Source organism: Meriones unguiculatus, chromosome 6 (assembly GCF_030254825.1).
Source record: "Meriones unguiculatus strain TT.TT164.6M chromosome 6, Bangor_MerUng_6.1, whole genome shotgun sequence".
Taxonomy (NCBI): Eukaryota; Metazoa; Chordata; class Mammalia; order Rodentia; family Muridae; genus Meriones; species Meriones unguiculatus.
The window spans coordinates 87,643,420-87,668,410 of record NC_083354.1 but is presented as its reverse complement, the minus strand read 5'-3'; the positions used below and the strand labels follow the sequence as shown (position 1 = coordinate 87,668,410).

Sequence of the window (24,991 nt, the reverse complement as noted above, 5' to 3'; positions counted from 1 at the left end):
GGCCTCTGCCTCTCCTTCCTTCTTTTTTACAAGTTGTTTGCTCTATCTGCTAAAAGCAAATATTGACCTGGTAGCTGCCAAGTCAATCAACCTAGAGAGCAAATTGTTGCTTCCGTCCTTCACTGAAGATTGTGACCCCTGTCCTCTCACCTGCCGTGCCCTTCAGTGGAGAAAGACCAGCTTTGGGGTCAGGCCAGGCTCAGCCTTTCTGAGTCTTAAGTTTTTCTCATCTCAAAAATGGGGTCATGACTCTGTATGGCTCGGAGGACTGGGGGGTGGGGGTGGGGTACTTGTGAAAGGACGTGTTTGGCGTGGCTATACCTAATGTGCCGCCTGGCAAATGGAAGAGCTTGAGGAGAGTGCTCAACTAAATCTAAGCCCCGGGGCCCCAGCTCCAGTCTGTGACCAAGAACATCCATATGCTGAATCGTTTTCAGATTCTCTGGGGAGTCTGTGTGTTAGGCACACACATCATCAGGACGTCACTACCTGAAGTTAGAAGGTGTCTTATCTTTCTTTCCTTTATAACACTCTCAGAGAATATAGTTTAAACCAACTGGGTGAAAGATGAGGTTTGAGCTTTCAGGTCATGCGTTCCTTGTTTGTGATCCCTCGCCATGCCTCCCTCCTTCCAGATGCTCCCCATTCTGGTCCACTGACAAGGACAGTCTTGTAACAAAGCCAGGCCACCCTGGCAGAGTTCCCTGGTCACCACTGCAGCTGATTACCAGCAAATGTTGTCAGTAATGATTCACTGATGACTAACAGGAAGCAGAAAGGGTCTTCCAACCAGCATCAGGGTCTCTTGTGAATATAGTGACATTCATTCATTCATGAATACAATCCTTGTACAAAAACTGCTTTGCTCAGTGTCTACAATGTCATTACCTGGTACATACTTGGTGTTCGAAGTTATTTCCTATGTTCAGAGAAGTTTTATCTATTAAGCACCCACTACGTTCCAGTCACTGTTAGAGGGGCTGAGGACACAAGAGACTCTGCCCTTCTTTAGAAGGCTTGCACTGTCGTGGCGAAGGGAGAAAACAAACAGCTCCAGCTCAACCTATGGTAGTCTCATAGCCAGGGCAAGGGGGGCGATTCACAGAGAGATGCTATGACAGTAAAAGGGAGGAATGGGCTCTCATGGACAGTAACTGACCCTGCAGGCCCTTCGGAGTGAGCAAGGGAGGCATGGGCAGGCTCTCGTGCTTTTGTTAGCTCTCCTCAACATGTCGCTTTAATAAAAACAGAGAGCTCTGACAGTCCCTACAGCCTGCGTTTTCAGCTCTTAGGTGCGACAGCCACGTCGCTCTCTGCTCAGCGCACATGTTCCGTGATGCCGCTCGGCTCTGTGACTTACCAGAGTGCACAAACACAAGCTGACCGCCATCAATCTGAGCCTGAGTGAAGTTCTGGATGCTTCTGCCAGGAATGGACTTGAGAGCCAGATGCCCGTTGCTGGGAGGAGTGACCCGGTAGACCAAGTCCTGTGGGTGGGAGTCCCCATCTTCTGCACACAGGTCGTCTCTGGTCACCTCAGTGACAGAATTCACCCACACCTCAAAGAGAAGAGAGAATCAATTCCAGTCCACCTACATAGTCAGGACCCTGGGCCCCATGTGAGAAGATAAATAAATAAATAAATAAATAAACAAACAAACCAACCAACTCGCCCAAGTTTTCAAGAATAGAATTACATTTTAACGTACATAGGTGTTTTGCCGGCTTGTATGTCTATGCACCACATACATGCCTGTTGCCCGTGATTTAGATCAACAGTATTAACTAATTCTTCACTTGAAATTAATTACTATACTCACTGATATAAGCAGCTAACTATGGGGCCCCTGGTTACAAGGCAGCCTGTGTGCTGTCCATGTGCTAAATACACCGCATGGAATCTCACATAATGCAGCATCTGCCTTGTCAGGTTAGTTTGACGATCTCTACACCTGGCTCTGAGTAGCTGGTAAGGTCACTAGCTTTTAAACAGTTGAGGAGGAAAAATGCACATTGCACATTTGTTCCTCCCTTCATTCTTCCTGTCTTACATGAAAACGGGGGCCCCGTTTCTTTGTTCTTGCGCTGTTTGCTGTACTGATGGTTCACATCTGTAAGCACAGCTAAGAAACATGGCTGCTTTTCTCTTACTGTGGAAAAATCTGTGTGCATCGCCTAAACATCTGTGTGTGTGCATGTGTGTGTGTGTCTTGTTCTCTTTTGCTCACCCCCATCTCTTCCCCACTCTGCATGTGTGCATATGCCTGCACACGTGTACAGATGCGTATGCATGTTCATGTGTGTGCCTGCTCATGTATTACACATGTCTGTGGAGGCCAGAGGAAAAAATTCAGGTGTCTTTCTTCAGGGCCAAGAACTTTGTTTATTTTTTAGACAGTCTCTCACTGGGACCTGGGGCTTGTAACTGTCCAGAGAGCTCTGGGGACCCGGCCATCTTCACCTCCCCAGCCCTGGGATGGCAAGGGCTATCATCATAGCTGGCTGACAGTTTCATATTCATGCTGGAGAGCTTAGTCAGGCCCTCATACGTGCATGGCAAGAACTTTACTGACCATAGTTAAACATTTGAAAGCAACAGTTAACCAAATGTATTGCTCATCCACCATGTGCCAGCAAATATTTTGGATGCTTGCATTTTAGCCATGATTAAAACAAAAGGAGCCATGTCTTTGTGGAACTAGCACTTCAGCAGAGGGCACAAAAGAACACAGAAAGGAGGCAACAGGCGTTATAGGAAATGAACAATATAGTGGGTTATAAAATCACTACACCACAAAAAAGATGAAACAAAAAAGCAGGTTCTGGGATGTGGAATGTTAAAGCAGGAGGCTTGTTGGAGACAGGGCAAACGGGGTGAAAGGGAAGCAATGCACATATAAGCATACTCAGAATTGGGGAAAAAAACATTGGAGTTACATAGTATAGGAGGAGCAGTGAAGAGATCATTATGGCAGGAAGAAAATAGAGCAAGATAGAGAAGAAAAAGACATGTCTCCAAACAGAAAAGATGGTAAACGTTGCACTGTCAGAATGCCGGCTTCTCCTTTAGGGCAAAGGGGAGAATCTGAGCAAAGTCTTGACCCGGTGTGCAAAATATTCAGCCTGCCTGGCTTTTATGCCATGCAGGTCTGTGGAAGCAGAGAGGCCGGTCGGGGAAAACTGCAAGAAACCTACAAATCATGAGAGCAGGGAGCCTTGAAGCCACAGCCAGATGGGAAGTGGTCTGTTCCTGGGTGTCTGCTGAAGGTGATGAGGAATTAGACTTGAGAGGGAAGGGGACCGACAGCACATTTGGGGCCTTGCCAGTCAGAAGGAGACATTCCCCACCGTGAGAGGTGCACAGCTTCATGGGGAGTGGAGCGGGTGATCAGGAGTTCACTGCTGAGTCCAAGTAATTTGAACACTGACTCATCGAATGGAATCAGAAGGTCAGAGTTTCTAGGATCAGGGAGTCGCGTGGTGTGGTGATCTGAATAAGAATGGCCCCCTTGATGTATTTGAATGCTTAATTACCAGGGAATAGAGCCCTGGAGCATTAGAAGCTATGGTTTTAAGGTTTCAAAAGCCATGTCAGACCCAGTCTCTCTCTGTAGCTTTCTGTCGCTGTCTCTCTGTCTGTGGCCTGTCTCTATCTGTCTGTCTCTCTCCGTCTTACTCTTCCTGTCTTCTCTCTCTGTCTATCTCTGTCTCTCTATCCTTCTCTCTTTTCCTCTCCACCCGTGGATCAGGACATCACTCTCAGCTCCTTCTCCACCATCATGCCTGCATCCATGCTCCCTGCCATGATGATAATGGACTACACCTCTGAAACTGTCAGCAGGCCTCCAGGTTGAACGCTTTCTTCTCTAAGACTTGCCTTGGTCATGGTGTCTCTTCACAGTTCCTAAGACACATGATATTTCTCTAACACCCAAAACAAGCAGATTCATCATTAGCTCACTTTTTCACACCTGTCTGTGTTTGCTTCTACAGTACACAGAGACACTGTGCACACTCCCGAGTTTATGTGCCATCCTTGCTCTCAGACTAACACCGTATCTGCTTCTAAGCTTTCTGGCAGATTCTCTAAAACTTCACTCGTAAGCTACTAAACTGATAGACTGCATGCTCAAAAGGAACAATTCTCCTCAGCAGAAGGAGGCACTTCTGTAGTGAGAGTTCATGTCCCATGTCATCTATCAGCCACTGAAACGGAGAGAGGATGGAGTTGAGAAGGCATGTGGGGCTTTTTAAGTTTTCATACCAAGCCTGATATCCAGACTATAAAAAGCATTCAAATTCTATCCAGGTTTCACTACTGATAGCAAGGAAAAACCTCATTTGTGAAACAAACAAAACAAAACACTAACTTTGTGAAAGCTGGCAGCTATGATCATAAAATGACTGTATATTTAAAAAAAAAACACATGTACACACCCATGCATAAACACACATACACATACACTAAAACTCAAACATACAAATCTGTGTTCAACCCTATAAGGCTATTGTGGTGGTTTGAAAAATAATGGCCTGCATAGGCTCATATGTTTGAATGCTTGGTCCCCAGCTGGTGGAACTATTTAGAAAGGATGGGGAGGTGTGGCCTTGTTGGAAGAGGTGTGTCATTGAGGGAAGGCTTTGAGATTTCAAAAGCCTTCAAAAGCTCTCTGTCTCCAACTTGCAGATCAGATGGAGGCTCTTAGCTACTGCTCCAGTGCCATGATCCCAGCCATAATGGCCTTGGACACACCCTCTAACACTGTAAGCAAGCTTACTTTTGTAAGTCTCCTTGGTCACGGTGCCTCTTCACAGCAATACAAAAGCAACTAAGACAGTTACTTCCTTGAAGAAGAGCTCATGCTAATAGCAACAACACTGCTCAAAATTCAAATTCTTGTGTTCAAATTATTTTTGTTCAAAATCATTGGATTTTGTTTTTGCCCAGTGACAACCAGGGTTCAAGTTTTTGTCTTGGTAGGTATTTTCTATTTACTACTTACTATATTTATAATATAAAGTTTATATAAAAATATAACAATATAATATAAAAAAGGACTCTCGGGTCCACATCTCTTAATTTCTCTGGGTCTTAATTTCTTTATCAGTAACAAGGAATCTGTGCTCAGCACACTTTACCTGACATACAGCAAGTCTTTAATAAATACTAGCTTTGTGTTACCCATTTTCTTTGTGAGAGTTGGCTCTGAGGATAAGACATTATTTGGTTGTTGAGTTGTGGTGCTCGGAAGCACAGCCAGGTTCAAAGGCGGTTTTGAACTGTGCATTGTTGATGCTGGGAACCAAACTCCAGCTTGCAAGAACAGCAAGTGCTCCTAACCTGGAAGCCATCTTCTCAAGCCATTGGTTATGTTGCTTTTTAACGGTACTCAAGTCACCCCGGTTATGTTAATAGGACAAGGCTACTTCCAACCACACCATGTACATTTTCCTTAATTTCACAGCATCCATAATGGGATGAGGCATTCACCTGCCAACAACTGCAATTACTGGTCATTTCTCTCTCTCACTATTCAGGACACACTCATTGAAGACTTTTTAGCAGCAAGGTCTAAGGATATCAACTTTCCGATGTCTACTGGAAATACAAAATATTAATGGGAGTGTTCAAATCACAAGGTGTTGGGCTTAATTTAACTTGTTGGAAGGCCACAGTGTCTATAAAATATATAAGTTGGCCTGTTTAACAAAATACCACGCCCACCATTTTCAGGCTTCATATCTTTAAAGCATTCCATGGGGCTTATTTTTATTTCTTCAGGAATAAAAATTAACTTAGGAATGCGCTACCATTTCCCTTCCTGTAACTTGTAGACACTCATTGTTTTTTTCCCTCAATCAGGAGCATGGAAGAGCTGTCAAAGCCTATTTTCCACTGCAGTTCCTCCTCTATGGCTACACACTGCTTCTGCCTTTCACCTCTGGAATATACCATCTTCCAGAACAAATGGAAAACACTTTGCTTAAAACAAAAGCATCCTCAGGTCTTCATTTCTACTCACGGCCAATTTAGTTCAGTTTGCAGCCCCGGCCCTTCAGGGGCAGCTTGGTTCAGTGGTCAGCCCTGGGTCAGAGTAACTTCAGATAGATGGAGGGAGGAACAGCAATGAGCTCAAACTCAAATTCAGATTTGAAAGTGATCCAAGGTTCAAAAAATAAGTATGTGAGGACAAGTTAACACTTGCCCCTGGGTCAGTACATCTAAATCCATCTCTGCTTGTTTAAAGAAGAGAGGTTGACCGATGGGTGGACCTACTGGGTGCAGGAATGACCCAGTGTCATCCAAGTCGTGGTACCAAATTTAAAGACCCCGACCTTTGCTTCAGATTTCAGATTGCAGGTATCAGGGAAGCTGTGCAGAGTGCTCTGACTAGCTGCCCTTCTGTGTGGCACTCCAGGACTTCCAGCGGCTCGCAGCCTTTATTCTTCTGCTGCACCTGGTTCAGGTTCAATTCCCAGCGCCATACAAACACACAAAGCCCAGCCAAGCCAAACAGACAGAAAAATAACTAAAAGGTTCTATGTTTAGGATAAAAACAAGGCAAAAGCATTATAGTATCGTATTACAGTGTTTTTGGACAATGGGGAAATGAGCCCCCTTGTGGCCAGAATTTTATGTGGCCTGTATATATATTTAAAGGGAAAAAAAATCACTTGTTATGCTTAAATACAAAAGCACTCTTAAGAATAGATTTCAGAACAGAACGCAGAGGAGTCACTTGGGATGCCCTACCTGTGGGTCGTCTGTCTGGGCCTGCAAGGCTGTGATTTAAGGACCTGTCTTGTTACTGCAGGAGCAGGGCATCCCATGAAGCTCAGAGCCAGAGAAGGTGATGCCCAGATGCTGGCTCTGAACGCCCACCCAGAGTCCAGAATGCCATCAGGACTATTGCCTCCCCCCATGGCCTTCTCCAAAGCAGACTCTGGGTGGACATTCTTGCCATCCACAGGCCCTGACAAGAGTGAGAGGAATAAGGCCAAGTAAGATCACCTGAAGGTTAGGGAGAACATCTGGGTGAGGGATATGGCTCAGCAGGGCAAGGTGCCTGTTACCAAACCTGAGGATCTGAGTGTGACCCCTGGACCTACACAGTGGAAGGAGAAAACCAACTCCTTGCAAGTTGTCCTCTGACCTCAATACCTGTGCACCAGTCTGTCTGGACCTGCAAGGTCACAGTTTGCCTTTGTCTCTGCTTCTGGCTCGGTCTAACTTTGTTATTTGGGCAAGTCTTACCTACTGCTCCTACCCCGCGCTACTCCCTCCAGCCCAGTCCCGTGCACACGTTAAACAGGGAACCTACTTCTACGCCACGCCCCTGTCCATAACCTCACTTCTACACTTAATTCCATGGAAAGCTGCACACTCTTCCTCCGTTCCCCTGAGGATTGGGCTCCTTCACCATAACTGCGAAGGAGGAGGCAACTGTGCTTGGCCCTCATGATCTCAATCAGAACTCATTCTGCTACTTGCTATTTCCCTCAAGCTTGCGTTCTCTCTCTCTCTCTTTCTCTCTCTCTCTCTCAATCATAGCCAAGGGTCTTCTGTGCTATTGATTCCTCATCTTTAAATAAAAATAATATCCTATAGAACTTGTTGAAGACTTATGTTACACACTGAGCCTGACACCGGGCACAGAACAAATACTTCACAAGTATTAGCCACTATTGTAAGTGGAAAGTGGTCACGATCTTCACCAATGAACCACTCTGAAATACAGGGAAGAAATGCCACTGCCAGTAATGTTCCCCTAAACTTAATGGCCCCATATATGCTACTGGAAAATGCACTCTTGTAGCTTTTTTTTTTCTTTCTTAATTTATTGCATATGCTTTCCACAGTCACTTCCAGAACAGTGTTGACAGACCCAACAATATTCTTTAATATTACTGTCAATTGATTCATGATACTCCCTGCACTGTGGTCAATATACTCAGTCTTTCCATGCTAATTTGTCATTGTTCCCAGACTGGTGGGAAAGACAGAAATATTTTGAAAACAAAAATAATTGGGGGCAGAAAATAATAGCATATCTTAGATTCTATGAACTGCCTAGACAAGCTTTCTAAGTTAAAGGCTGCTTCTTGGCTCCTTTTCTAGTTGAAATTAAGTTGAGATTGACTATTACTATGCTTTAAATTTTCAATGTATAAGACTACATTACTCTAAAACCTTCAGGCAATTTTATTCTCTCTCTCTCTCCCTCTCTCTCTCTCTGTGTGTGTGTGTGTGTGACCTCTCAACTCTACTCCCTTTATTTAAATTCTTGTCGCTTGTTATTTTTCTTCCTTTGTGGTGACTTTGGATGACCACAGCAGTCCATAAAGTGAGATGGCCAGGTTTGAAAGAAGATTCCTCCTGTTCACCATCCCAACCTGCTTTCTATCTGGGAAGGGCAAACCCATGCAGAAGGCCAATGAGCAGGCATTTTCATCACTCCAAATTTCTCATGCCAGGCTGACTTCAGACTGGTTTGCCTTTGGTCTGGAATACTCCTTAGGCAGGAAGGCTCCTTCCTCTACTACGCACACAGATGGATCATCTAAGCAGTCCACCCACCAGGAGGGAGCAGCAGACCCATCTCCTCAGAAAGGTCCCCTGGGAAGCTTGGCCCTTGGCTGGTACTTGAGACTGGTAACCAGTTTGCTACACTGGCTCAAAATCTCCCCTGAATGACGACTGTGTCTGAACTGTGCAATGTGGTCTGTGATAGGCTCCTTTTTTTTCTCCTGGGAGTCTGGGATTTGGGTTCTTACCAGGCAGAAGGTGCTGCCTACCTGGCCAGTCCCAGAAAAATATCTTTGCCACTCAGCAACCTGATGAGCCTCGTGACAGAAGCCACTTTGCATGTGTTGTCACAAGTCACTGGGCCAATTAGCTGTGTCCCGTGTGACTTCACTGGAAAGGCACTCCCAGAGCTGACCTAGTTTCCTCTGGACTCCACCCCGGCGCTGCTTCCCTTTGCTGATTTTGCTTCATTTGTTTCCCTGAAATAAATCTTAGCCATGGCATGCCAAGCCCTGGATGTCTCTGCCAAGCCCACCTAGAAAAGGCCTGGGTTCCCCTAGCACTCATGCCTCCCTAAAGAAGGTCCTGTCCTTGCTGAGTCCTTCCCTCTCTGCAATGTCAGTGCTCCCTCACGGGAGGGAGTCCTCCTGAATGGTGGAGAGCATCTGGAGGAGAGACTTGGCTTCAAGGTCACTCCTTCCTTTATGCCTGCATGACGCTTTGGTGCTGCTGGCAGCTCTTTGGGCGGGCTATGAAAACAGCAGTTACGGAAGGGACCAGGCCTTGGTGAACATACCCTGAACGTGAACTTGGATAGCAGTGTTTAGCTACCACTGACAGCTGCGGTTTCTTTCGGTAGCTGACAGGTCTGCTCTTAAAAAGGACTCTGCAAGGCAACCTCTGTGGGACCTGCTGCCGATGAGCCTGCGTGGGGGAGAGGGACAAATGTAACCGAAAACAGGAAGTCTAGAGGCTTCGCCAGCCAGTACACGACATTCCAGGACAATGGGGTAAAGACTGCAAAGAAAACTCAAACAAGTTCCAAAGGCGTGAGCACTTTCCTTATGAAATACAGAGGCTGAGCAACAGGCTGTCAGAGACCTAAAGCACCAGGAAGCCTGTTCCCGGAGGCCACTACCTCCAGCAAATAATAACAAATGTTAAAACTCCAGTTGTTCTTAACAGTGAAAGACTGGCCACCGAGATTACCCTCTGGTGGGCCCTGGGTTGTCCTCACAGTGGATTAAAATTGGTCCTGGAGTGCTTCATAAATTGAGATCATGGTTTGCTGCTTCCTCATTTGCGGTTATTCCTTTCTTTCTGGGCCTCTCTGTCACCTTTCTGGCCACCATCAACAAAAGTCCTTTCCTGTTTGCGTCAAGGGTCATTCACAAACAGGGATGTGCTGTGCCATTTCGTGGCGCGGTGAACTAGAAACCTGCTGCTTAAAACATCTGATAAACTACTTGGCTGGTATGAGCAAGGCCCCGGAACCCCAGCACCATTTAGACACCAAACAACAGCACCCTTTACATTAAAAATAACTGACGTTTCAAATCCCCCCCTCCCCAAAAAGCACGCCAAAGAAGAGGGTAAAGAATCTTGGAGTAGAAGTCACTAGAACTCATGGTGAACCCCTAATCAGGATCCTCATTTTCCCTTGAGTTTTAGTTTCTGAACTGATAAAGGGAGAGTACTTTTTAAAATGAGAAACTGCATTACAAAAGTTCATAGTGATATATATCCAAGCATGAACGCACACATATATAAGTAGCACGTACACTGCTGAATCTGCAATCCATAGTTTTGTTTTTATTTGACATTTACATGAATGCGCTTAAATGCATAAATTTGTAAATGTAATGTGTGCAATGATCAAGTCAGAATAACCGATACTTCCATCTCCCTAAACATGGGTCATATTTATCATTTTGTTGTCAACCTTTAAACTCCTCTCTTCTAATTCTTTATATGAATGTTTATATGTCCTAACATAGATTAGTTAATCTATGTTAGTTGTCAAAACTCATGATAAACTAGTGGAGTCAAGACCCATACTTGACTCCACACGGACAAACAGAGACTTTGGCCCAGAATTTTCTATTCTTTAGCTGTGAATATAATGACCTTGAATATAATGGGGGGATGGAGGACTGGTGATGAAGTATTCTGAAGGCCCGTCTACGTTCACACTGGAAAGAATGAAAGACAGTGTGAAGAAATAGGAAGAAAAAGCATTTAAACAGTGGAAACTAACTGTAGTCTGTTAAACATTATGCCTTGGAAAGATTTCAAATGGCTTTCACGGGACCCTGAGTTAGTTCTTTAGAGAGTATATGATTATTCAAAAAAAAAAAAAAAAAAGCCTTTCCCGTTCTCAGGTCCCCTGTTTTGTCATGGGGTCTTTTCTTCCAGGAGCTCCTGCCACCTTGATGCCTCTGACATGAGGCCTTCACTGCAGCTGGCACCAAGCCATTTGGCTCTCCAGGTTCCAAAACTATGAGCTGCATAAACTTATTTTCCTTCCAAATCACCTCAGTTATTTCATGAGAGCAACAGAAACAGCCCACATTCCTCAGGCCTGGGGATGAAAAGAGTGTAGTTCTTTTCCATGGTATTCAAAGCTAGTGTTCCCTGGTTAGACCAATTACAGACATTCATCCCCAAGAACCACGCTTTTTTTCCTTTTTGTACTATTTTTATTAATTCTTTGAGAATTGCATACAATGTATTTTGAGAGTATTTACCACCTTCCAGTTTTCCCCCTTATCACCCTCCAGCTCTTCCCATCCAACTTTGAGAAAACTGCTTCTCTTCCTCCTGCTCCTTCTTCTTTTTTCCTTTCTTTCTTTTCCCCATCTAGCCCAGTTTTTGTTGCCCAGCTAGTCTTGTGGTTGGGGTCTGGCCTCATATGTGGCCAGCCTATCAGGGGGACACATCTTTAAGGAAACCTGACTCTCCCAGTAACTATCCAGTGTCAACAGTCCTTCAGCTAATCATGGGATTACAAACCTCCCTTCCCGGTGTATGTTGGGATTTTGTCTGGCTGGAGGATCTTTTAAAAGTCTTGTGCAAGCTATCACAATTGCTGTGAGTTCATATGTACATCTTTCCTGTTGGGTCTGGAAAACACTGTTTCCTTCATGTTACCAATCACCTCTAGCTCTTACGACCTTTCTGTACCCTCTTCCAACAACATCCCTGAGCCTTGAGAGGATGGTGTGCGGTGGTTTGAATAAAAACGATCCCCATAGGTTCATAGGGGCTGGTACTATTAGGAGGTGCAGCTTTGGACCTTGGAGTAGAGGAGGCTTTGTTGGAGGAAGTATGTCACTGGAGGAAGGGTGTAAGGTTTCAGAAGCTCAAGCCAGGCCCAGTGGCGTATTCTCTCTTCCTGCTGCCTTCAGATCAAGATGTAGAACTCTCAGGTCCTTTTCCAGTACGGGGTCAGCCTGCACACCACCATGTTTCCTGCCATAATAATGGACTAAACCTCTGAAACTGTAAGTCAGCCTCAATTAACTGTTTTCCTTTATAAGAGTTGCCTTGGTCATGGTGTCTCACAACAGTAGAACCCCCAACTAAGACAGAAGCTGGTGCAGCGGACTGGGGTGTACCTGTGATAGAGCTATGCATCCTTTTGTTTGGAGGAATGCGGACTTTGGAAAGTTGCATTAGAAAAGCAGTTAGATGCTCTAAGTGGTACTTAATGGGCCATCCTAGTAAGAACTTGGAAGACAGTGGTACTAAGTGTGATGTGAACTGTGTGGACCTGGCTCAAGAAGTTTCCAAGGAGAAGAATATTACAATGTGGCCTAGAGACCATTCTTCTGATATTTTGGACACAAACACACACACACACAGATATATGGCTGCCTTTTGCCCTGATCTGAAAAGTCTGCCTGGGGCTGATTTGAAAAGTATTAGATTAGTTGTGTTGACAGAGGAAATTTCAAAACAGCCCAGTATTGACTTTGTTGTGTGGTTATTGCTGCTCACTCTTATGAAGATCTATAACAAAGAGGAACAAGATGAGCAAGGAAAAATACAAAATGTACAGTTCAAGGAGAAAAGGGGCACAGGAAGGGGAATGAAACTAAACCCTGTGTTCAAGGAGATAAACAGATTAAGGAAAAGCCTGATGTTAAATGGAATGAACGGAGTGGTAACCTCAGGGCAAGTTAAACTTCAACTTGTGAAAATTAATTAAAGAACAGCTGAGGGCCTGGCATGGTGGCACACGCCCTTAATCCAAGAATTGGGAGGCTGAGGCAGGCCGATTTTGAGGTGAGCCTGATCTACACAGAGAGAAAGCTGGTGAAGATGTAATTAAAGGATAGGGCAATGTTCCAGACTCAGCAAGTAGCAAAACTTAGAAGCTCTGGCAATGTGGTTCTGGCTCTAGAGTCAAGGATAAAAAAAAAGGGGTTATGGAATCTCCCTCCAAGAGTAAGGAAAGCCACTGAGGCCAGCGTGTGGCAGGAAATTTCTGAATGGAGGCCTAGAGAGGCCATCTGGATTGTCTCGGAGACCCCAAGATGTTGGAGATGCTGGAGTCATGGGATACCGGCTAAGGAAAGCTGCTAACGGAGTGGAACCAGCCCAAGAGAAAGAGGCATGTTGCAGTCAACAAAGCTGAACGGAGCTGAAGATGTGAGGACATGGAGATGCAGAGTTTGGAGTTTGCCCAGCTGGTTTTCAGGTTTGCTTTTGTCCAGTATTTCCCTACTATGCTCTCTTTCATCTATTTTGGAATTGTAATGTATATCCTATGTCACTGTATGTTGGAAGTATGTGGTCTGCTTTTTTGATTTTACAGAGAATTATAGTTAAGAGAATGATGACTCTCTTATAGTTATGAGTCTCAGAAGAGGGTTTGAACTTTTAAAAGGGTGTGAGACTGTTATAGACTCTGAGGACTTTTGAAGTTGGACTAAATGCATTTTTTTCATTATGATACGGCGCTACAGGCCTATGGGGGCCAGGGAGTAGAATGTGGTGGTTTGAATGAAAAGGCCCCCAATATGTTCATAGGGAGTGGCAATATTAGGAGATAGCCATACTGGAGTAGGTGTGGCTTTGTTGAAGGAAATGGACCATTAGCAGGTGGGCTTTGAGGTCTCAGAAGCTCAAGCCAGGTCTAGTGTCTTACAGTCACTTCCTGCTGCCTTCAGACCAAGATGTAGAACTCTCAGCTCTTTCTCCAGTACCATGTCTGCCTGCATGTCAATAACGGACTAAATCTCTGAACTGAGAGTCAGTCCTAATTAAATGCTTTCCTTTATAAGAGCCGCTGTGTCACGGTGTCTGTTCACAGCAATAAAACTCTAAGTAAGACACGGTGTCATATGGCCAACAGTGGAGGCAGGACTCTTACCCAGATAAGCCTGCTGCAAAACTTGCTGTCTTAACCAATGTCCTTCCTAGGAGGAACTGCCCATGAGCAGACACTTTCCTAGCCCACTACGAACAGATTATGCAAGAACACTGTGAGGGGTCCCAGCCCATGAAATGCAGAAATCCAGGCCAGTTAAGATGGCTCAGCAGGTGTAAAGGCCCTCGCCACCGAGACTGATGACTTGAGCTAGATTCCTGAAACTCACATGGTGGAAACAAAAAACTAGCTTCCACACGTTGTTCTCTGACCTCCGCAAATGTGCCACACTGTGTGTGAATATTTAAACAACACACACAACAGCCAAATAAACACATGTAAAAAATAAATAAATAAAAGAAAATACAGAAATGATCTCCCAACAGTATCCAACAGGATACGGACAAGCAATAACTAATAATTATTTGAAATAGTGGAGATATGCTACCATACACTCATGAATATATATGTATATATATATATATTCATGTGTGTATGACATATATATATATATACACATATATATATGCTTTGCTATACCAATAATATAAATATGAACCAATTTGGTTGCCCTGAAGTTCTTGTATTAAACCAAAAGCATGCAGCACTTACCTGGAGGATTTTATTGGCTGTTATTACCGGAGCCTCGTCATTTACAGACTTAACAGTCACAAAAAGAGTCTGAGGCAGACTCTGTTTCCCAAGCTCGGAGCTGTTTGCCAAGACGGTAAGACTGTCCAGAAACTCCTCATTGCCATTATGAACGTAGTAAATCAACTCCTGCTCCACCTGAAACCAAAACCAACAAAACCACCAATCAGCTGAAATGCAAACCAAAACCATGACTGAGCTGCTCAAAAGGAAGTCCCACTTAAGGATCTCCCTAGTGCACAGACGTATGTCTCCATCCCATAAAGTCTGTGTGGGCATCACAGTGGGAACTGTGATGGATGGCATCACACTTCATCCTCAAAATAAGTGAAACAGCACTTCAGCCTAGGACTAAGTTTAAGGGAAAAAGAGAAATGTACTGTGGTGTGTTAATGAGAATGCTCGTTGGTAGCAGACTTGAGCTTAAATGCCTCTTCCAACAGCAACACGTGCTGAACATGCACAACCCAGCTTCCTACGCATGGGACACCACAATAAAGCTCATTTTAGTTGCCTATTTAAAGTGACTAAGTTTTGGAGGTTTTCATTGTTTTGTTTGACATGTCAAACTGTTAAATTTAGGCTGCCCTGAGGTTCCATTTCTCTTCCTTGGAAACATATGGATCAGGGCAACTATTAAGTTCCCCTGAATGTATTTTATGAGCTAAGAAGGCTTTGTTGCCTTAACTGTTCTCTGTGTCTGAGGTGATGTGTGATTGTGAGTTTAACTCTCAATTTGAAACAATAAAATCTAGATGCACCTTGAAAAGAGAGTCTCAATGAGTGATTGTCTCCATTGGGTTGGCCGGTAGGCATGTCTCTGGAGGCTTTCAATTAAGCTCATTGATTTAGGAAGGCCCAACCCACTGTGGGTTGCACCATTCCCTAGGCAGGGGGTCCTGAACTATTTAAGGGTCGAGAGTAGAGGTAAACATAAGCAAGCAGCATGCGTGACTTTATTTCTCTCTGCTCTTGATTATGTATGTGATGCAACTTCCACAGTAACTCCCCACTATGATGGACTCTATGTAACCTGGAATATGCTGCTATAAACCCTTTTATCATAGCAACAGAACTGTAACAAAGACAACCTGCTACCTCCTGATCTTGAGCCCTCACCTTCATAATAAATCACGTGTCTCTTAAGCTAATATTTATCTCCTGTGGACAGACTATCACAGAATACATACAATCAAGTTATTCTACCACATAAGGTCTCTTTCACAGTAATAAAGCAAAGTAATAATCTAATAAAGTAATAAAGTAAGTAATCTAATCCCCGTTAGATTCCATCTTTTTCCTTTCAATTCTGAAATGGCCACTGGATGATTTAGTTATTCCTCTTTGATTTGTAGTAACCAAAATTATGATCAAATTCCTTTCCTCTCTACTGGAACCACTGAAGATTACAGTTCAGCGCCAGAGACTGTTCAAGCTAAGTGGGAATTTAGCTGCGACCCAAACACAACAGCGAGAACTCCCGATGCCCCTGAGGAACTGTTGGAATTCTGAAAAAGTCTCTGGGGCTGTGTTTGTTCTGACAAAACTTAGCCAAAAATTTTAGCAGTTTAACTTTACCCATTCTTGTGGTGGGCTTCCTTTGAGCCAAGTCTTTTGATCTTACAGGGGTGTTTCTGACAAGGGTTGAAAAGTTCAGTTAGGACCTCAAGAGGAAATCATGGCCACTTGAACACAGGTGCTATGAGAATTTTCTTGGAGTTCTGTGGGTTGAAGATTCCAGATAATAGGCCTAACCTCAGATTCCTAGAATATCCTGTGTTAAGCTACTTGTGAACAAACAAGGAAAGACACTGATCATGAGAGAACTCGGAGGTGAAAGCTCTTCAGAGACATGGACAGTGCTTACTTCTAGGACACTTTTCCAGGAGAAATATACCACTCCCCAAATTACACACCCTCTACTGAGGAATTTGTCCCCAAATCCCATACCTTTGAATGATATTTGGCTGAAAGCTGAGAAAAGGTGTGTCTATTCCTACCTTTTGAAAGCCAGAAAAACATCCACTGATCTGATAGAGCCCCACCACCTCCTAGCTCCCCTCTCTGCTTTACTCACTTTTTCTATAGTATTCACCTTTTTCCAACATGGTACGGATTTCTTGTATCTCTGCCTCCCTCCTTCCCCTACCTGGGGGAGAAAACTCCATAAGGAGAGGAGTAGCTGTTTGATTGGTTCACCACTTCGTCCCCATCACCCAGGCCACAGGATACTCACAAACTTATCTGTAGTGAGAATTTTTGGTTTCTTTAAAAACACAGAAATGTTCTAGGAATATGATTTTGTTTGAATCCCAGGTGTGGGGTGTGGGGCCTGCTTCAGATTTTCCACAGCAGCTGACTATGATTTGCCTTGCGCTCTAGCAGGGGTGTGATTTTGCCAGCTAAGGACTCTGGGGGCTCTTTAGAGAGTGTAAATGCTAGAGCCCCAAGAGGGCTCGGGGTGGGGGTGAACCCCCTGCTGCTCTGCTGCTGGTTGCTCTTGGTTGTTGGAGACATCTTGATAATGAAGATAAGGAACCTGACACCCCTAACCAGCAGAAAGTAGTCTAATGATGTAGACAGTTCCCCCTCTGACCTTCTTTCTCTCCTACCTAGTGTTGAGTGTTGAGGCGGGGGGGGGGGGGGAATTGTGTGGAAGGGATAGAGGTGGTATAGGGAGGTTAGAAAAATGAACCTAATAAAGTAGCCCAAAGCCCAGCTACACTTACTGTTGAACAAATGAAGCCAGAGACTCTCCACTAAGACCCTGGGATTAGTGTCACTTGGAGTGAAAATGGCAATATCTCAAAACCTAGAGACCTTCACATGACGGATTGCCTGACACACAGGTTCATGCAATCTTGCCTCAGGTCTGTGAGCAGGCTGCATGATAACACAGATACCCCAGGAAATGTTGCCTCCACACACAGATTTCAACAAACGATTCTCCTATGAACATGTCAGTCGCTGGCTCGACTGAGACAGGACCCAGAGTACATGAGATAAAAGGCATTTGATTCAAGTCACACCAAAGCAGAAGGTCGCCACTGGTGGGTTTCCCAGACTTTGAGATGGAAGCCAGGACTGAACAATCCCTTCATGATGTGGAGAATGATCATCTTCCCTGGGTCACGGGGAGAAGCTGCTTTCCTGTTCTCTGCATCCTGTTTCTTCGTGGCTTCCTAATGACACCTGGTTAAGCCTAGCCTCCTTGACAGCTGAGGTAGACTACACCACCCACAGAGGTAGGAACCCTCTACATTTTGCCTCGAACAACCTCTGCCCCTCCTCTGCCTGTGGATTACTCCTCGGCTACCCAGGTGGCCTCTCATCTCTCAGGCCTCCACACGCTTGGCTGCGCTGCTCATCTACCTTGTACCGCCTTTTTCTGGTTCCTAATCTGTTACTTTTATGCTCGTTATCTAACTCCTCAAAGTCTAGATCAAACATTGTCCCTTTGCAAAGAGTTATTTATGATCTTCTCTCTACTCTCCAATTAGAATTGGATATGCCAGTTCTGTAGTCCTACAACACTGCTGTGAAAACACAACACAAGAGACGAGAAGAGAGCAACCCCATTAAAGACGAAGCATCTGGCTCCTCCACAGCATTTCTTGAGGCAATGAGTATGTTTTAGTTACCATGGTAACACGCACTAACTCAAACAGAGCAAGCATGAAGTAAGTGGATTTGAATCCACTAAGAACCCCATGATTTTGATTTTCAAATTTTTATTTAAATTTACATTTGGGTGCCTTGCCTGTGTGTATGTCTCTGTACCACCTGCATGGCTGGCTGCCATATCCGATCCCTTAGAACTAGATTCACAGATGGTTGTGAGCTGGGAACTGAACCCGGGTCCTCTGCAGGAGTAATCAGTGCTCTTAACTGCTGAGACAGTGCTCCAGCCCCTGACCTGAAATTCTTAAACGTAAAATAAAGCAACATACGTGTGTCTTTAGCAGAAGAGGCAAAGGCAGGCAAAGACAGTAGCAGGTCTGTTTGTGGTTTCCAATTAAAGAGTCCGAGTTGCTAGGACTTTAAAAGAAAGATCGCCTGACTAATTTTCAAAGTTAAAAAAAAAATGGTGGAAATCATTCATTTATTCATGATAAGAAGGCAAAGCCTAACAATTAAGACCAAAGCAAAGAAGCAGATAGCAACCTTGAGTTGACTTTGGTTATTTTATCCGCCCTCATCTGCATGCCAGAGGGGCAATTACATGCAACCCGCTGATTGCCAGGACTGAGCCACTTGTGACCCACGTTTAACCTATAGTATGTTCTCTGTAAAACACCTGGTAGTTGGATGAAGGGATACATGAGTGAAATATGTTCACCAAGGACGAAGTAGCTGGGTGTTCCTGTATCAGTGAGGAGGACAGGGCGATCATGTGGAGATGGACAGTTAGGTGACACAGTCAATTCATGGTATACGGGCAAAAGCCCAAAGACTAGCGAAAATATAAGGAAAGAGACAAAGTTTGAGGGAAGCTGATAACCTCTCTTTTAAATATTTAAAAGGTTTATAACGGGAGAAATGGTTTTCTCTGGGAATAATGCCTCACACTGCATTTTCAACCAAGCAGGGATCTAATAGACGTTTTCTAAATTCAGGACAGTAAAAAGAAACGTTGAAGTGTTTTTAAACTACCAAGGTCGCTCTTAGGAAGTGGTAAGTATAGAAGCCATCCCTGAAGATGCTCAGGCAATGTTAACGTGGTCTTCACAGGGACGCTGCAGATGGGCTGGTAGCATCTTGTGGGATGCTGGACTCCAAGGTCCCATCACCCCTAAAGCCTGTGAGTCTAAGGGAGCAGGGCCAATTCCAGCCTCCCCTGACACAACACACTCAACTATATCAACTGAGATGTATTACCTGTTTCCTGGAAAATTTCATTAGCTTCACTCTTGGAAACTTGGAGCTTTCAACGTAACCATGCTTTGGTGGCTTGAGGAGAACAAATTCGCAGTCGAGACTCTCAAAATACTTGCTTGGGATCCGGAGGTGATCCTGCAGAAGCGCCCTGGAGCCCCCTTCTTGAACTGTGAGATTCTGCACCTCCAGAGGTATCCACCTCGGGATGATATCCAAGAGCATCTCCACTCTCCCGACCACCTGGGAGTCCTTGGTCACTTCCAGGGTGAACTGATCCTTTTGTTGGCCGGGAGCTGTCTGTGTATAGAGGACATTGCCTGCATCAATGTCCTGCTGGGTGAAGCTCAGCGGGGACCTCCCATCTGCACCCACGCCGACGCCTTCTGCTGTGGATTTTTGGAGGTGTCCATGCCTCGGTGGGGTTCTGACTATGAGCACTGCGTCTGAAGGGATACCTTCTTCATTCCCAACCTTTCGGTCATAAACACAACACACAGACACAGAAGAGAAGCATATGAGGAACTGTAAGAATCAAGGCCATTCGTGAACCAAATTGTTCCTCTTAATACCAGCAAGTGGCTTCATTTACAAGCAGGGTTGTCACACAGCTTAAGGCCAGGTCTGATCTAGGGCCCATGCCAATGGAATATCAGTTCTGGTCACTAAATAAATAAATAAATAAATAAATATTAAAGTCAACAGCAATTGAGTAGCTATGAAGTATTTGCACACAGCAGTAAAACAACAACAACAAAAACCCAAATATTCCAAAAAAAAATTTAGGTAAAAGAATTAAACATTCTAAGGAGAGGGCTGGGGACTCCCCTAGCATCTAGCATGTGCATGGTTTTGATCCCTAGCACGACAGCAGGAGACTAACAAAAAGAAAGAATCAAAGATGGTGGAAGAGGGAACAGCTGGCTCAGGAAAATTTCACATCCGTGGAGGAAAGGGCTTTCCCCTTTTTTAGTTCTACTTTCACTAGCTCAGCATTTCCTATACATGCTCATTTTATTGATTCAGCAAAGTCAATTTTGAAACTCTTGCCAACTCATTTACTGTCACAAGGGCGAACATGCCCCCTGGTGGTGAAACATATTAATTCTCTAAGCTTGAAAAAGAATTGTGAAAAAGCTGGCGCCTTAGTCAAGACTTGCTATTCACCGAACTGATTCATCTCTGACATTCCTGTTTGTACCTGAAAGCAAGCCTAAGGTATGGTCAGAACAGCCTGCATGTGTGCCCAGCTTTGCCCATCCTACAGCCTAGAGGAGATTCCCCTAAAACTACAGCCTGGCCGAAGGGACCCACTGTGCCTACTTAGAAGTTTCAGAGTAGAAGCCTGAGGAAAATGTGTGGTTCTGCTCTCACCCTGGTACTACCAGGCTTCATCCATCAGCTCCAGGAAACTAAACAAGGCCACATCCAGAAATCACCAAGGGGACTGCCATGGTGTCCTCCGCTGTTTGGGAAATCCTTTTCCTGTCTATTACTACTTCCTCCCATCATGGGTTAACCCATGTCACACAAAACATTGCTAGTACTGCTGTTAGTAACAAATAAATAGAGAATCTCTTCACTTATCATACATTTGCCTCCCTTGAGCCTAGTTTCTACTACACTAAGCAAGGGCACATCCATGATGGCGTGTGTAAGCACAGCTTTAAAACAAGGCTGAACACTAAGCAGACTTTATTTCCAAGTGCTGGAAAGCTGGTAGGATCAAACCGAAAACCTCCTAACTTTTCGTCTCAGTGGCACATAAATACGTTTATAAGTGTGCGCACACACATATATATTAGAACTATTCCCAGTACCATGAAAGACACACACACACACACACACACACACACACACACACTAGTGGGGGAGGGGAGCAGAGATGGAGAGGATGTTCTCAGAAGCAAACAATCATGAGCTCCGACTGGCCTAAGCCAATAAGCATGCTCAGTGCTTCGGACGTCACGTACCTGGAGCCTCCCTCTACTCAGTTTTACTTGTTTGCCTTCTTCAACTCTAAGGCTCCTGCTGTGCAGAGTCTGTGTGTGATGCTGGTGACCGTCCAAGGACACGTGAACACAGATGCTCACATCTAAGTAGGTGTCTTTAACTTTCACTGTCAGGTTAAACATATCAAAGTGGCCCTCGCCGTTGTGCCTATAAATCACGCGTCCCTGCTTCAGGTCATGCTGGGAAAACGAGTGAAACGCCGAATTGTTGACCAGGAGTCTGCCATATTCGGGGGCTTGCGTGATGTGGAATTCAAACTCATGGTCTGTTCTGACATCTTGGTTTGTGGTGACGCTCAGGTTGGTTGTCGTGAGGCAGCTGTCCCTCCCTCTGGGTACGAGCAGACCTGTGTTGTTGACTATGTGGACATAGGCCTCTGACGCGCTGACCTCGAAAAGGGATGACGTGTCATGGTCACCGTCTGTCACAAACAGCAGGAACCGAGCAGAGTCTGGGCCGCGATGCCGGAAGAGCACGCGCCCTTCCTGCAGGTCCTTCTGTCTGAACTGGTAGAGCTTCTGAGACGGCTCACTGGCCTTCACCAAATCTCCATTTGGTATGCCGCGCCGAGTGTAGAGCAACTGGCCGTCATCGAAATCAACGTCAGGGTCATGGTAGCAGAGGTCCACTAGCGTCAGCAAGCGCTGACCGTCCCTCACCACGTGGAAGACCTTATCCACCACACGCACTGGCTTCTCATCATTCTTCAACTCAACAGAAATGCTGACTTTGATTTCTGTAGACAGGTGCTCAGAGGCAAGGCTCCTGACCCCTCCCTGCTGGCCCAGACCTGTGGCAGAGGCCAAAACCAAGAATTCATCAGACTGTGTCTCAGAGTCATCGTGAACATATACCAGCCTTCCACCCACTATGTCTTCGTCTGTGAATCCAGTGATGCTATTGTCACTTCCCAGAGAAGGGAAGGAGCTGAGCAATTTCAGTTCCCCATGGCGAGGACTCCTGGTGACGTTATACTGGAAGACATGATTGTCCAGTGTTTGAACAAATAATTCTGACTGTGTAATTCCTGTCTGTTCTCCTTCTCTGACAAACAATCCAGTGTTCGTTAAAACGATGCGTGTCTTATCTGTTTTAAAGTTTATCCTGAAGGGATAATCTTTTGATTCTATGTTTTTTACAATAATTGAAAAGCGAAAAGTATCCTGTGAGTCTTTCATGGGCCACCCCTGGGGCTCGTAGCTTACCTTAGAGTCTGTAATGTTTTTTTGGCTGAAAACCGAACTCGTTTTAAGAGCCCGATTGCCAAGCAGCAATTCTCCTTTCTCAGGTGGAATCAGTAACTTGAAATATATTTCCCTCTCAGCTACTTCCAGACTCCCCATTGCAGCCTGCAAATGACCAGAATCCAGTACTTCCTTGTTTGCGCTGCTAATCTCTAGAGGGACATTTTTCAGAAGTGTCGGTTTCAGCCACTGCACAGTCACGGGAAACAGGAGCTCTTTGCTTACCCTTCCTTCTAGGCGGACTTGAAACTTAAAGCCATCTGTAGCGTTTTCATGCTGTGGTTCCTTGAATGAACTGTAGTATCGGATTCGACTCCGGTCAACGGAATGTTGAGAAAAGGTACTGACTCGTTTCCATTCTCCGTTGGATCCCCGGTGCTGAATTTGGCCAAACTGAGGTGGATGAGTGATGTCATAGCGAGCGTCCATCTCATGCGGTCCGCCATTCACCTTCACTGACAAGTTGTTCCGAGTGATGAGAACGGCGCCGCCTTGCGGTACCACCACGCCGGTCCCATCAGCCACTTCAAAGTCCCAAGGAACAGCCATGACCCGTAACACCACAGTATTGCTAACCAGCTCACCATCCGTTGCTCTCAGAACAATCCGAGAGTTTCGATGACCCCTGTGTGCATAGAAAATGTTGCCCTCCTGTAAATCCGCTTGCGTAAAACCACTGATGGCTCGCCCAGGGTCCTTGGCATGTTCTAAAAAGCCAGCATCTGTGTTGAAGGGGCTGAGAACCGAAAACCTGAGATGCCGAGAATCTGTGTCAGGATCTGACACCTGTATCACGCCGGGGGTCAGGCGTTGCTTGGTGTTCTCAAAGAGAAGCAAGGGCCCTTCTGGGAGCTTCAGGGATGGGGGGTCATTCACCGGAAGGACAATAATGTTAAAAATGTGTGGAACAGGATCCTGCAGCTGGGATGGCACTGACTTGTTGCTACTAGAAAAAACCCAAAATGTGAAAGAATCCGTAGGCTCTTCTGCACCGTTGTGGACATACCACACGTTCCCACGCCTCAAATCTGACATAGTGAACGTCCTCTCCATTTCTTGTGCGGGCCAAACATCTATTTGAAGGAACCCGTGAGCTGGCGTTTGCTGTATTTTAAAGAGTGTCTGGGAGTCATCAAGGCCCATTGAGTCCACGTTCACCTCAATGTGCCTTTGCCCCAGTAAGGCTCGTCCACCTTCCTGGACTTCTAATTTACTCAAAACCAAGAAACTAACACTTTGACTTTTCAGAGAAGTGGCTCTCGTAGCCGCAGTGGAAGTGGCCGGCTCTGGCTGGAGCAGGTCTTCCACAGCCACAGAAGGCTCCGTACCATGGACAGCCTCACCGGCACACCCAGCAGAAACGTCTTTGGAAACAAGTGCATCCTTTAATGCTCTCTTTTCCAGGTTGGCTTCCAAGGCTCTCAGGCAACCTTTCAGAGAGAGGCCTCGAGCAGATTTCCCAGGCACAAGTTCTAACCCCCGCACTGTTTCCCACATCCGGTCATCCAGGCCTCCCACGAACAGGGGGCCTTCAGATACAAACACTTGGCTCTGCAGAGGCAACGCCGCCCGCACCCCTCGTTCATCTACCATGAGGTCCAGATGCCTCCCCGTGACTCGGAGTTGAACAATGTGCCACTTGTTGTCGCTAACCAAGCTGAATGATGAAAGTTCCGTTTTTGTCTCGCCCCTTCCCACACGAGCCTTCAGTAGACCCTCATGGATTTCCAAAGCAACATAATTTCCCTCTCTGCCTGACTGAAATAAAAGCAAGGCTTGTGAGGTTCCAGTTCGCACAGCAAACCTTAGTACCCCTTCGCCATGGACCTTCCATTCTGGAAAGGTGACATAGGACCTAGAGCTGAAAAAGCTAATAGCCTCATTCTTCCCAGCAAAAAACTCATCGTTACACCCCAGGGATACCTCATAAACCTTCTTAAAACCAGGGTAAGACCTGAGGGATGTCAGGATCTCCCTCTGGTTAAACACCACACCCTCCATGCAGCCTCGGAAGTTGGGAGTCTTTGTGTCCAGGTAAGGGGCACTGAGTCCCCCACGACCTCCTACATAGATCCCATGGTGAAAGGTGAAGTTCTGCATCCCAGCAGCCAGCTGGCCAGCTGTCTCATAATGCTTGTCGATGACCAAGGACACATTCTCCTTGCCATAGTACAGCTCCACCGAATGCCAAACCAAATTGTCCAGGCGAAGCCTTTGCTCAGAAAGGAGGATTGGTTCACTGGTGCCCACATTTATTTTCACCTAAAGGAGACGAGAGCCATAATTAGCGAACCTCATCAAGACGTT

The 24,991-nt window shown here is 45.4% G+C and overlaps 1 protein-coding gene across 1 annotated transcript in view; it reads right to left on the bottom strand.

Annotated features, from left to right (window-relative positions):
- Positions 1-24,991, bottom strand: part of LOC110549648 (chondroitin sulfate proteoglycan 4-like) — a 74,475-nt gene that overhangs the window by 28,208 nt on the left and 21,276 nt on the right. Inside the window, exons 3-6 of the mRNA XM_060385724.1 lie at positions 21,401-24,946; positions 19,431-19,901; positions 14,514-14,690; positions 1,361-1,559 (exon numbers count right to left, since the gene is read on the bottom strand). Of these exons, the coding sequence (XP_060241707.1) occupies positions 1,361-1,559; positions 14,514-14,690; positions 19,431-19,901; positions 21,401-24,946 (4,393 nt within the window). The remainder of the gene's footprint in view (positions 1-1,360; positions 1,560-14,513; positions 14,691-19,430; positions 19,902-21,400; positions 24,947-24,991) is intronic.